Source organism: Eschscholzia californica, unplaced genomic scaffold (genome assembly GCF_041429995.1).
Source record: "Eschscholzia californica isolate CP2 unplaced genomic scaffold, dmEscCali1.0.p SCAF_1, whole genome shotgun sequence".
Lineage (NCBI taxonomy): Eukaryota > Viridiplantae > Streptophyta > Magnoliopsida > Ranunculales > Papaveraceae > Eschscholzia > Eschscholzia californica.
In genome coordinates, this window is record NW_028238198.1 from 76,035,587 (window position 1) to 76,048,072 (window position 12,486).

General features: G+C 36.2%; 3 protein-coding genes across 19 annotated transcripts; 2 read left to right on the forward strand and 1 right to left on the reverse strand.

The window, feature by feature from the left end:
* Positions 1-1,084: 1,084 nt before the first annotated feature.
* Positions 1,085-4,213, reverse strand: LOC147569228 (uncharacterized). 2 transcript variants are annotated; one of them, XM_086655695.1, is made up of 4 exons: positions 4,061-4,213; positions 1,865-1,940; positions 1,702-1,755; positions 1,085-1,440 (listed from the first exon to the last, which is right to left on the reverse strand). In XM_086655695.1, the coding sequence occupies exons 1-4, from the start codon at positions 4,142-4,144 to the stop codon at positions 1,232-1,234; spliced, it is 423 nt and encodes a 140-aa protein (XP_086511821.1). In that variant the 5' UTR covers positions 4,145-4,213; the 3' UTR covers positions 1,085-1,231. The 2 variants fall into 2 exon arrangements, with proteins under 2 accessions (XP_086511821.1, XP_086511822.1); XM_086655696.1 differs by having other exon boundaries at positions 1,865-1,925; positions 4,061-4,185.
* Positions 4,214-4,306: 93 nt separating this feature from the next.
* Positions 4,307-12,023, forward strand: LOC147569229 (kinetochore protein). Of its 16 annotated transcripts, none has more exons than XR_015231220.1 (13): positions 4,307-4,454; positions 4,559-4,589; positions 4,689-4,750; positions 5,565-5,880; positions 6,035-6,354; positions 6,429-6,557; positions 6,637-6,794; positions 6,905-7,094; positions 7,184-7,275; positions 7,610-7,722; positions 7,877-7,976; positions 8,537-8,725; positions 9,858-12,023. XR_015231220.1 is itself a non-coding variant. In XM_086655686.1 (12 exons), exons 1-11 carry the CDS (start codon positions 4,452-4,454, stop codon positions 7,947-7,949), a joined length of 1,392 nt encoding a protein of 463 aa, XP_086511812.1. In that variant the 5' UTR covers positions 4,307-4,451; the 3' UTR covers positions 7,950-7,976; positions 8,266-9,438. The 16 variants fall into 16 exon arrangements, 9 of the variants coding, with proteins under 9 accessions (XP_086511812.1, XP_086511813.1, XP_086511814.1 ...); XR_015231216.1 differs by having other exon boundaries at positions 6,905-6,996; XR_015231214.1 differs by lacking the exon at positions 9,858-12,023 and adding an exon at positions 8,986-9,438 and having other exon boundaries at positions 6,426-6,557; positions 6,905-6,996.
* Positions 10,207-12,023, forward strand: LOC147569230 (Tetratricopeptide repeat (TPR)-like superfamily protein). Its single transcript, XM_086655685.1, has one exon. The coding sequence runs from the start codon at positions 10,207-10,209 to the stop codon at positions 12,010-12,012; it is 1,806 nt and encodes a 601-aa protein (XP_086511811.1). The 3' UTR covers positions 12,013-12,023.
* Positions 12,024-12,486: the final 463 nt, after the last annotated feature.

A 12,486-nucleotide genomic window follows, 5' to 3' on the forward strand; every position in this document is an offset into this window, starting at 1 on the left:
AATTCCGATTAGGCCTCTATGTTGTAACCGAAGTTTAGACCCATGAGTTTCTTTTACCAAAAAATTGAAGTGTGGATTTTGGCATCTGAATTAACTTTTTTGTTCAATAGAAATTTAACAATTGGACGTCCGATAAGACTTTGGCATCTTGTATGTAGAAAACCATTTTGTGTGCCTTCCGCTTGTGTTTATGACCTATTTAGATATCAAGATTTATCCACAGATTTTTTTTCAACGTTCGCAGTTAGAATATGAATATTTAATATAGAACTGCTAGAGTCCAACCTCTTTTTAATAAGATAATCTACTTTCTCTTCTAATGAAACAAAAATGAAAGAAGCAAAACGGGTTTATTCCTGTTTATATTCCTAGTTAACACCATTACTAGTACCATCACAATTGTTTTTCTCTTTTAATCTCTTTCAAATTGTTGGGATTCTCATGCTCATTCTTCAAGTGGATTAAGATAATCTCGGTGCAGGCTTCAACATTCTGAATCTGACAAAAACTAATCGGTATGAAGTCCCCTACCATCAATATCTTCTACTTTCAAAGTTTCTAAGAACCATGCGTTAAAACTTCACGCAACAATTATTCTAGCCGCCATCCGTTCAAATTTCAAACAATTGCAAATTGCCTTAGCATTGTGACAGTGGTAGTTACAATTTTGTCATGGTCATAAAAAGAATCAAAGCAAGTTGATAATATTGACTTTGAACTTTTGAATGCCATCTATTCCTATAGGTAAGATAGTTAAATTGTATAGCACTCTATAGAGGATGACAAGATAGGTTAATGTTCATAATTCACTTAGATGCTAAATAGCAATTTCCCGCGGGTGTTGTGTGGAACTAGGCAATGATACGGAACAAGAAAAATTAGGAAAATTCTGACAGAAATTCTGTTCTAGTAGATCAGAATCATCTGAAACACGAATCACGACAAACCACATAAGATTTTTGCCCAGAGTCTGCCTGGTTGTTTTTATTCCTAGCATTTTTCTTCTAGATAATTTAGACCACCTCCATGTAATTGAGCTCTCCTACGAGAGTGCAAATAAGTCCCGGTTTGAGAAAGCAATAAAGGTCGGAAATAAAGTTGTACTCACGATTCTAAGGAATGCCGAAAACATGAAGTCCCTTAGATCATCTCCCTGTGGTACATCCAGACAAAGCCTGCTAGGTATAACCAATACAAAAGAAAGAAATGCAACAAAAAAGAAATACAAAATTCAATGGACTTGACCAAGAATAGCTTCTGTATAACCCCAACCATCTTCGACATCAGGTCCTACCCAATAACCAGATATTACCACATTAAAGCCAGGAAACTCAGTTTGATATCTGAAAATGGGTTTAGAATAATGTTGAGGTAGAGCCATAGACGAATAGTCACAACATCTTAGGTCAACCGTTTTAGTGTAGCATCGGATATTCCTTCCTACATATCAGACATTAGTAGATTGTCAGTTTACCATCCAAACTAGTTATATCATTCACAAGTAAAAGTGGTGTTTGTGAGCTTTCCATCTCTGCATTCAGAGACATATACAGTTTAGGGTTTAGGCCTTAAGGTCTAGAAGGATGGTGCTAATGTTAAAAGGATGCTTTCAAGCCTCAATGCAGTTTACCTTGAGTTTCATCACATGATCCAAATATTCAACCACAGATCAAAATTGAAGTCTTATTCGGTTTCTCATACCTGGATGTTGAAGCGTTCGCTGTTGTTTCCCTAAATCAGCAGAATGAGATAAATCTGTAGAGAAGCCAGAATTATTTACTATCATGAAATGCCAAATAAGGCTAAATCAAGTACCGGTGACAAGCAAGTAAAAGCTATAATCAGGTGGATAAAGTTGGGAGACCTATCCTGTAAGCTGTTTGATTTGGTTCTCTACTTGATGACTTACTTTTCGAAGATTGTTCCTGCAAATAGTCAAACTTAAGCAGGATTAATCAGCGATAGCACAAGTCGAACTAAAACAAGAAGAAATATGGTAAACCTGTTGTGTTGGGTTACGATACGATTACGATAGGGCTGTGACAATTGTACGTTATTGTTACCATATATAACGCAGAGAGTTGAAGAAACTTTGAACCCAAACGTTCAACTTTCTAGCACTTATAATATCACAATTGTTGTCTTCAAAGTATATAATATACCACAAGGACTAGTAAAAAAGATCTTGTCCGGTTTTCCGTTTGTTCTATATAATGTACATGTTAAGTTGATTCAATCAAATAAAAACTAGGACAAAAACCGAGGAAAATTTGTAAGAACAACTTTTATAAGGTAATAAGAGGCCTAAAGAAAACCAGAGAAGCGCAAAACTATGGCTTGCCGCCTGCCTTATACACATGTCTGAAGCATTGCCGTTGACGAAAGCTATGTAGTTGGTCTCAGTTTCGCCAGAGACCGAGCGAGGCGGAGAAACTCGCTAATTCATTTTTACTGATTTGTTTTCCTGACTTAGATCAGTAAAAGTGAATGAAGTTAAAGACCGAAAAGTCACGAAAGTAATCAAAAGGGATAACTATCCTAATAGACTTGGATAGATGAGATCTGGATCTTTCTTAGTTTTACTATTTTGTTCATTCTCACTATGCTTATTGTATAGATATCCTCTTTGCTAACTGCACAATTTTCAACCCACAACATGATAACACTGCCTAAGAAAACTTGATTTAGAAGCCAATAAAAAAGACCACTTAGCTCGTTACCGACCAAGAACCTAAGAAAAAACAAGACATGGTTTTCGTTTCTAGATTGGGAGTAGGCAAGTGGTTAGGTTTATGAGTAGTCTAGATCAGTACCAAGATATTTCAAAAACTACAACAAAGAAGCCTTTCATATTCAAATTAAGGGTATGTGGGAATCAACTATTCTCCAAACAAGAAAACACCATATTTGCACCATATAATTGTCTAGAATGCATACTGTTCGTAAATCATGTGATTTGCTAACTAAAACAGATTCCTTCTGCCAAAGAAGCTAAAAACTGAGCACCTAAGAACAACAACACTCTCACCAGTGTCACTAATACCACCCAAATCCCCGAATGGTTGGATATTACCCAACAGATGTGGTCGGTGCAAAGAGAGCGAGGAAACCGTTTCTCACCTGCTGATTCATTGTCCGGAGGCAGTGAAGTTGTGGAACTTCTTCATTGGGTCTATAGGGTTCTTATGGGCCTTGCCAGCTTCGGCAGATCAGTTATTAGGCCAATGGAGGAAGATGCCGGTTAAGAAATTGAAAAAAGGCCTATGGGATTTGGTTCCTTTTGCTATCTGGTGGTGTATTTGGAAGGCGAGGAATGAGGGTACTTTTAGGAATTCTAACTCGGCTTTTAAGGTAGCGGAGGAAGATGTGTTGGGTGTCCTTTTTCATTGGAGTAGGTCTCTAGCGTGGGCTAGGGGCTACTCGTTTCTTGATTTTTTGTCGAACTGGGGGGGCATAATGAGCGACATGTAATTAGTATATCCCCCTTTTTCGTTCTTGTACAGTCTATTATTCTTTTTCCTTAATATTAATTCAAAGTTTTCAAAAAAAAAATCTATAACTTCGCAAATTTTAAAGCCATTCAACACAATACAATTCAATCTCTCTGTTAAGTTTGCGGCCATCCAACTCAAAACCAATTGGTTGTGAGTGCAGAAGACCTAGACATTATATTCTTGGTTACTAAGCACCCTTTCCCCGTACGGGACTATTCTCTCTCTCTCCCTCTCTTCAAAATGCACAAAAACCAAACCACAAACACCATTACTACTTTTCAAATGCATCGAAAACCTATAACAAATACTGTAAAACTAGTAAACAACTAGGGATCCCAAACAACTACCACTTTCATCAATTGCTTCACACTCACCCAGACGTCCCTACCCAATACAATTTAAACCCTATGGTTTTATCTCATACAACTATTTACCCTAAATTTCTCTCATTTCTACCTCTGAGACTTAAAACCAAAACAAAAAGTACTTGCAAAGAGAATTGCAAAGATCATGATGAAAATATAAACAATTAAAAGAAGTTACAACTAGGGTTTCTGCAATCTCACCTTCTTTATAAAAGTTGCTGCTGAAGGAAGATGGTTTGGTGGAGAAACGAAGCTAAATATACTTATCATAGTGAAAGAAGCCATTGAAGCAGTAGTAGTTTCTACTACTACACTAATTTGCGCAAAATGAAACCGTGAAAATCAAATTAGTCTAAGGAAACACATACACCAAAGCGCAATTTAGCATTCTCGCGTTATCTTGAACCGGATTATTAGAAGATTCCGAACCGTAACTGTGACACTGTATCAGTGTTACCCCGGAAAAACGGTATCGGACCTTCGGACCGATATTACGCGACTATCCTCCTCTTGCCGGGAAAAGAAGAGGGAGATTTTGACAATCGAGAACGAACGGAAGAAACTTTTTGGCGGCAAAATACTTTATACTTCTATGGTATAAAAAAATTCAACCTAATCTCATTCAATTCAAATTTTGAAAAATCTCCACCTAATTCTTGATTATCATGTTTTTTTTTTTTTTTTTTTTTTTTTTTGCAGGAAAATCGTGATTCTGATCAAAGCATTTCAGGTATTTGTTGTTGTTGTTATTGATGCATTAATGGAGGTAACAATGATGACCTAAAAAAAACTATATCTGAATTGATTTGTTATTTGTTTTATCTTGTAGAAGATGAAGAAGATGTAGATATTATCGATTGGCCAACAAACCCTACAAGTATACATGACAAGGTATTGATTGATCAAATTTGTATAGTTTTCTATCTGAGAAACTGTTTTGTTTTAAATGATTTAGAGATCAGTAACTTAATTAGGTACTTCAAATGAATTTTCTACTACTCTACCAGTATTAGGGTTTTAATATGTTTTTTTTGGGTTATATTGGGGTGCCTATTTTATCACTTGTTGGAGATTACCCTTTGAGGTGTATTAGTTGAATACTTATCAATTTGGTATTAGAGCTAGGTTTCACATTCCTAGTTTGAGCATTCGAAAGGGCTTCATGAAGGACATGGCAGGTGAAAAAAGGCTCCGGATAGAGGCCTTTTACGATACGGATCTATCCTATGAATGGGCCCCTCATATAGAGGGGGGGGGGGGGGGGGGGGGCTAACTCATGGAGTGGGTAGTTAATCTCGCTCGAGCAACTTTGACTAGTCTTGCCATGAACTTAGGTGTTAGCACAAAGTACTAGCAAACCAGTAAAGTAATGATGGCAATATACAATCACACAATCACACAAGTGATTATGTTGTTCGGTCGTAAAACCTATTCCACGACCCTGGTGCTCTATGCCCCCAAACCCCCGTTGCCAACTTGCAAGGCATTTTTCAACAATAGACTTCTAAAAGTAGTAGATTCTTATAGGCCACATTAAGTGCTTAAGACTTTGATTTCATATTTACCATTGCTTTTGAGGTATATTTATTCTGTATTAACAGTACTGCTTAGTGCCATTGTTCCAGAGTGCTGATTATCTTTATTAGTTCTTTTTGATGTCTTGCTCAGTACTAGAATTCAATCTAATGCAATTGTATTTTTTAAGGGTGTTTTTGGTATGTATACTTCTGAAAGAGAAGATGAAAAGTTCATACAATTGTCCAGAAGGGTACTTACAAGCAGTACTGATGAAGAAAGTATATCTGATATTGAGGAAAATAATGTCCCCACGGGCTCCTCGATGCCAAAATCCATCAGGTCCAGGGAAAACCATCTCCACAACTACGAGATCGGAGACCAAGACGAAGCATCTACATGGTCTACAGTTCATAAAGAGGCCAAAGAGTTGATATTTTTACATGATAATGCTGGCAGTTCTTCATCACATGGGGTCAATCCTGAGACCAAGAAATCGATGAAAGGTATCTCCTCCTCTTTTTAACCATCATAGTTGGTAGGGTTCCCCTACTGACGCTCGGTTGTGTTTCTAATTGTTTCTAAGATCTAGCAGCCATTTCTTCTTTTATATATGCAACTATTGTATTCTTTTCGTTGTTCTATGATTATCTCCTGCAGGTAGTAGAGGCAAAGTGAAGCCCAAATTTGCAATTCAATTCCAGATACATAAGGGACCATCTTTGACTTGTAACGCAGAGGATGAATCGACTAAGGTTCTTGAAATGCATGAAGAACTAGAAGATGTTGAAGACATAGTTATGGAGCACTCGATGATCGAGCTTTTGGGAGATTTCCAGAAAGAGAATAAAAAGCAGTCCGAGGTGCAAGTGAGTGCCGACTTTTCATCACTTGAACATAGAGACATGGAGCATTCAATATCTGAGCTTCTAGGAGGTCTTCAAGAAAACAATGAATCAGTGACAAGGACCTCTAAACTGGTTTGATTTCTTCTTATAAAAAAAGCTAAACATCTTTAGATCTTTGTAATAGATTAGTTTCTGACTTTCAGCAGAATATTAAACCGAAACGTAGAAAGCACTGGATTACTGGGAAGAGGAGTGTGTATACTTTGGGTAATAGAACTCTTGGCAAGGAAGTACTTGCTGAGCCCATGGATAGTGATACATCATGTGAGGACGAGGTAATCTCTGAATTGCATTTTCTATTGTTCTTCGAGTCATATCCTGGTGTTGTATTTTCTAACTGTTTTGCTTATGCAGGCTTCCAAGCTCGCACTTCAAGCTAATGACCCATGCCAGATGAAGCTCGCAAATTTGGAAACTGAAGGGATGACAATTGCAGATCGATTTCATGAAGCTTTAAACGCCACTAAATTGATTGATGGCGGAGGCTTCTTTGGGACATCTAAACAGACAGGGTAAGTGTTCTCGGTTTATCTGTCCATTATACATGTCTCAGATTACTGATACAGCTAGTCCTCCAAAGAGAGAGTTGCAAGATGAGCTAGTATGGTTTTAAATTGTGCAGCATGGGGTACTATGGTAGGTTGCAGCATATCCTGCAGATTGAAAAGGATAGGCATGCAGAGTTCTTGAACCGTTCGCAGGATATGAGTCATGGTGAATACTTTGTTTTTTCTCCCCGATATCTACAGAAGTTGATCGTAATGATGCAAACACCTGATAACTACCATAAACAGATACTGGACAAGATCGTAGTAAGAGACATAAGAAAATAAATATTACTCCTCTAAAAGGGCTTTTCATGTTACTTAAGTTATCTATTATGGTGTCTTATTATTTTTAGATGAAACGAAATGCATTGGCGTAAAAATACTGTCAAGATATTTGGATGCAAAGCTGATAGTATGTGAATGCTCTTTCCTCGAAAACAATAAGGTATGCGTAAGTTCTTGTTATTTTATTTCATCATAAAGAATTGAATCTTTGTTTCACGTTAGGAAATCCTGTCTTCTTCATTCCCTAACGGAAGGAAAAGCAGCTAAGCAATAAGTTATATGTTCAGAAGGTATTAAGTTGCATTTTTATTCAATTACAAACAAAAAACCAATAATCTCCCCGTCTGATTAAAATTTCACTCGTTAGGTGTAATACTGTGACTATATATTGCAGAAGCACTGACACAATATCATTTTATTCCATCATTTTACTAGATGACTTGATTTTTCTTTGTGATTGGAAAGGAACCCATTATTTATGTGGTAATATGCAGGTGTACGAAAATTCGGAGAATGGTGAAACAAAAAAAACCATTATTTTTAGCTCAAGAATGTGTGATAATGTTGAGATAGAAGTTGGGAATTTCATTCTCATCCACCCCCCATGGTATGAAAAGTACAAATACTTCTTATAAGTAGATATTCATTATTTCCTCAATTGACACGGTTTTTTCTCAGAATTTGATAGCCTTTTCGCTTTCTTAAGAACTATTTTGCGTTCTCTATTTTTTTTAGTTATGGAATTTTTGGTGTCATTACAGGAAAGAAGTACAAGTCATGGGGAATGACAAGTGCGTTATTTTGTGTACATATTTTTCGCAGATATCCACATGACAAGCCTACTTGTTAATCGAAGACCAGGTAATTTTCAAATAAGACCTGTCAAATCTGAAGATGGAAGTCCTTTTATCCTTGTTTTTCCTGTTTCGATCTTATTTAACCATCTGTTATCCAAGACTAGACCTGTTGATGCATTTACGTATTACACTCCTCATCAAGCAATAATTAGACATGAAAGACTAACGCACCTTTCACAAGATCTGATTCTCAGACATGAAATAAAATTTACATAGGGCAGATTTCATATTCAGATTCATTTCTGACAAAAATAACAAAACACCACCCTAATCCGTTCATGTTCTTCATCTAGGAATGTCACAAGTGGTGAAGAGAATGAAACTGCTTAAAGGGGGTAAGCAATAAAAAGATGGAGCAGAAATTCGACCTGGATTAGGAAAACAGACCATCACGGAGAACACTTGAATTCTGTACTCGGAAATGTGTCATTCTAATGCATAAATATTATACATTTATTTAAGCAATCTTCTTAACTTACACTTGTTAGAAATCACTTGGTGATGAATCATCAGCACTTAAATTTGTTGGGGTTGAGCTAACAATCTGATCACTCGGAATTTTAGGATCGGAATCAGTCGCACTGAAGCCAGACATAGTTGATCCTGAATCTGAACTATTTGAGCTAGAAGTTTTATTGTTCATGGGATCGAAATGCATACCCTTTAAGTTGATAGCAGCTGATTCTGAACTATTTGAACTTCTAGTTCGATTGTTCGTTTTCCCAGAATTGAAATCCATACCCTTTAAACCAGGTAAAGTTGATTTTGAACTATTTGAGCTAGAACTCTGGATATTCTTATTTTTAGGAACAGCACTATCATCCCCTGATTGTGGATCATCATTTGAGCCATTACTATCTTCTTGATCCTCTGGAATCTCGTTTCCAATGCGTTCAATAAGGTCTGCTGTGTCGCTATTAGCATTATATTTGTACCAGTGTAGCCAACTACTTTCGATACCTTTCATTCGACAATTCCGGTAATAATGAATCCCTTTTCTTTTAATACGCCAGTAATTCTCAATACATGGAAACGTAGGGGCATTGCCATTAAAGACATCAAAACTATTACAGATTTTGTCAAAGCGAATTTCACAGGTAAATGTCGTCCCAAAGAAACAAGGGTTGAAAACCCAATTCAAAGATTCACCTGGTTTTAAATTTTGAGGTTCGAGATCATCTTTTCTGTCTGAATGACAATGTAGATTGATTGTTTTGACTTTCATTTCATTCCTTATGAAAATTGCTTGTCCAAACCAAGCACTATATCCTCTTACTGCCATTGATAGAATCATCATCAAAACAAGCTTCACTTTAGATCCCATTTTTTTGGGGGGTTTCTGCTTTTTTCCTCTGAAAATTATTGTAACTAAGTTTAATTCTTGCCATTGTTAGAAGCAGGATGATGACTACAAATTTTGTTGATTTTACAGCCCATCCAACAGTTTGTATTGTTTTCCTTTTTGCTATTTTTAGGTGCCATTTGACAAATTCAATAACTAGTTTGACTCTAGAATTTAGATTTGTTAAGAAAAAGATATATTAGGAAAAAAAAATATCAGAGCAACAATAAGATAATACTTCTAAACTTATTCATAGAGGGAGATCCCTAACCTTCAAATATCATTAAGGGCGGGTTTGATACATGTGAAAACATTTGGTTGTGAAAAACATTTTCATATGGTGTTCATTCAAAGAGGAAAGTTTTTTCTTTTTTATACTGATTGCAATGGTCATTACAAATGCATTGATACATCGATAGGATGTGATAAGCACGATAACTGTCAAATTACTACTGGTCTAAAGCCCGACGAATGAAATGGGCTAAAGCCTACAGAAACTACTTTATTTATACCAAAGTTCAATATTTTCTTTGAATTGCACAGTTGCACTTCTATGGGATTGAATCTATGGTCTTTGTATTGCGGAGTAGATGCACTTACCAACTGGGCTACTAGTCGTAATTGTTGGCAAAGAGGAAAGTGTCCGAGAGAGAAGCTTGTGAGATCAAAAGTTGAGGGAGAGGGAAATCTGTTTTCTCACTTTTTAGTGAGAAATTTTTTGACTTCTTTCCAACCTTTTATTGCCACCTAAAATTTAACTTTCTCAAGTGGATTTACCAAACGGCAAAAATTAATTTTCTTGTGAAAATTGATTTTTCCAGTTGACTTTCCTCCATAACTACTAGGGTTTTCAAAAAATTCACAATTTCTTTCCCAACTCAACCAAACAGCAATGAACAAGCCCTTATTAAGACAATATTTTCTCTGCACATATCTTTCCCGCCAAAAATCAAATTTCCATACAAACACAGAAATTGTTCAACAAATCCAAAACACTAATAACTTCAACTCTGTTATCTCAACCCATTCCAGAGCTCTGAAATCTGGATTTTTAAATGATACTTTCATCACCAATCATCTCATAAATTCTTATATCAGAATCCAAAAAATAAACAATGCTTATCAATTGTTCGATGAAATGTCTGATCCAAATGTTGTTTCTTGGACTGCTCTTATGGCTGGTTATATTCACAGTGGCTCACCCAAAACAGCTCTTCAGCTTTTTAGTCAAATGCCCAAAGCTTATGTTTTTCCAAATCCTTTCACATTTGCCACAGCAATTAATGCTTGTTCTCTACTTGCTGATATTGAAATCGGCCGAAAAATTCATACCCAGATTGAGATATCAGGTTTTCAGTCTAATCTTGTAGTTTGTACTTCACTTATTGATATGTATGGGAAGTCTAACTATGTCGATGATTCTCGTCTAGTTTTTGATTCAATGGAGTCTAAGAATGTAGTTTCTTGGACTTCTATGATATCAGCCTATACCCAGAATGCTCAAGGGGAAGATGCACTAATTCTCTTTAGAGAATTCATCAAATCGGTATCGGATAAACCGAATCAGTTCATGTTAGCTAGTGTAATTAATGCTTGTGCAAGTTTGGGTAAGTTAGTAGCTGGAAAAGTAACACACTCATCTGTGATTCGCCATGGTTATAACACAAATGAAGTAGTTGAAAGTTCTCTTATCGACATGTACGCGAAATGTGGATTGTTAGACTATTCTGAAAAGATCTTCAGAGGGGTTCAAAATCCAGGACTAGTTCCTTACACATCGATGATCGTCGGAGCAGCAAAATATGGACTTGGGAAATTTTCTCTTGATCTCTTTCATGAAATGCTCGAAAAAGGGATAAGACCAAATGATGTTACCTTCCTAGGAGTTTTACATGCTTGTTGTCATTCAGGACTAGTCGATACAGGACTCGAATATTTGAATCTGATGTACGAAAAACATGGGATTTTGCCAGATTCAAAACACTATATTTGTGCTGTTGATATGCTTGGTCGGACAGGTAGAATCGATGAAGCTTATCGGTTAGCTAAAAGTATTCCAGGGCAAATCAAAGACAGTGAAATTTTGTGGGGTTCTTTGTTATCTTCAAGTAGAACTTATAATAGATTAGATATTGCTGTTGAAGCTAGTGAGAGATTAATCAAAACAAAACAACAATTAGCAACTGCATATGTGACAATATCAAATACTTTTGCATCAAATGGGAATTGGGAAAATGTTTCAAAGTTAAGATCTGAGATGAAAAGGAATGGAATTCATAAAGAACCTGGTTGTAGTTGGGTTGAAATTAAGGATAAAGTTTATGTTTTTTATGCAGGAGATGTGAAGTCTTGTGAGAGTGGAAATGAGGTAATGAATTTGTTGAAGGAGTTAGAGGTGAGAATGAAGGAAAAAGGGTATGTTAGGGAGAGAAAAGGGTTGGTTTTTGTTGATGTTGAAGAGGAAGCTAAGGAAGAGATTTTGGGTTTTCATAGTGAGAAGTTGGCATTGGGGTTTGGGTTGTTAAATATACCAAAAGGGGTAACAATTAGAGTGATGAAGAATTTGAGAATGTGTGGAGATTGTCATGAAGCTTTTAAGGTTATTAGTCAAATAGTTGAAAGAGAGTTTATTGTGAGAGATATTAATAGGTTTCACCATTTTAGAGATGGGGTGTGTTCTTGTAATGATTTTTGGTGACCAAATACAAATTATAGTGCTTATGTATATAGATATTAATGTTTAACATCTTAATTATTTTAAAGGGTTAATTACGTTTTGACCCCCAATTTGTGACCAACTGGACATTTTGGCCCCTATAAGTGTCCGGCAGTTCGTTTTGGCCCCCAATTGAGTCTGACAGTTCGTTTTGGCCTCCAATTTTTGTCAAAATTACCCATTTTGCCCTTATAGCCTTTTTGTAATTGCCTTTTTTTTTTATTCCCTTTTTTATTCTTTTTATTTTATTGTAAATATTGTTTCCCTCTCTTCTTTCCACCACAACATCCTTCATCCACTGCCACAAATCTGTATGAAAACGATAACACCCTTCAGTGATTCATCTTTTATAGAAAATCGAATACTGCTAAAATGAATTATACCAAAAAACTAAGAAATAGGAATACTGAAGGAAGGGGAGATTTTAGAGAGAGAGAGCGGGAAGTGCTAGATAAA

What these genes read in the sequence shown, in the direction of transcription:
- LOC147569228 (XM_086655695.1), bottom strand. Translation starts at nt 4,144, where the DNA reads ATGGCTTCTTTCACTATGATAAGTATATTTAGCTTCGTTTCTCCACCA. An exon ending in TCAAACAGCTTACAGGATAG is followed by an intron (nt 1,756 to 1,864) that starts GTCTCCCAACTT and finishes GCTTCTCTACAG; the next exon opens with ATTTATCTCATTCTGCTGAT. An exon ending in GCGAACGCTTCAACATCCAG is followed by an intron (nt 1,441 to 1,701) that starts GTATGAGAAACC and finishes TCTGATATGTAG; the next exon opens with GAAGGAATATCCGATGCTAC.
- LOC147569229 (XM_086655686.1), top strand. An exon ending in GACCAAGAAATCGATGAAAG is followed by an intron (nt 5,881 to 6,034) that starts GTATCTCCTCCT and finishes TATCTCCTGCAG; the next exon opens with GTAGTAGAGGCAAAGTGAAG. An exon ending in ATTCTCATCCACCCCCCATG is followed by an intron (nt 7,723 to 7,876) that starts GTATGAAAAGTA and finishes GTGTCATTACAG; the next exon opens with GAAAGAAGTACAAGTCATGG.
- LOC147569230 (XM_086655685.1), top strand. Translation starts at nt 10,207, where the DNA reads ATGAACAAGCCCTTATTAAGACAATATTTTCTCTGCACATATCTTTCC.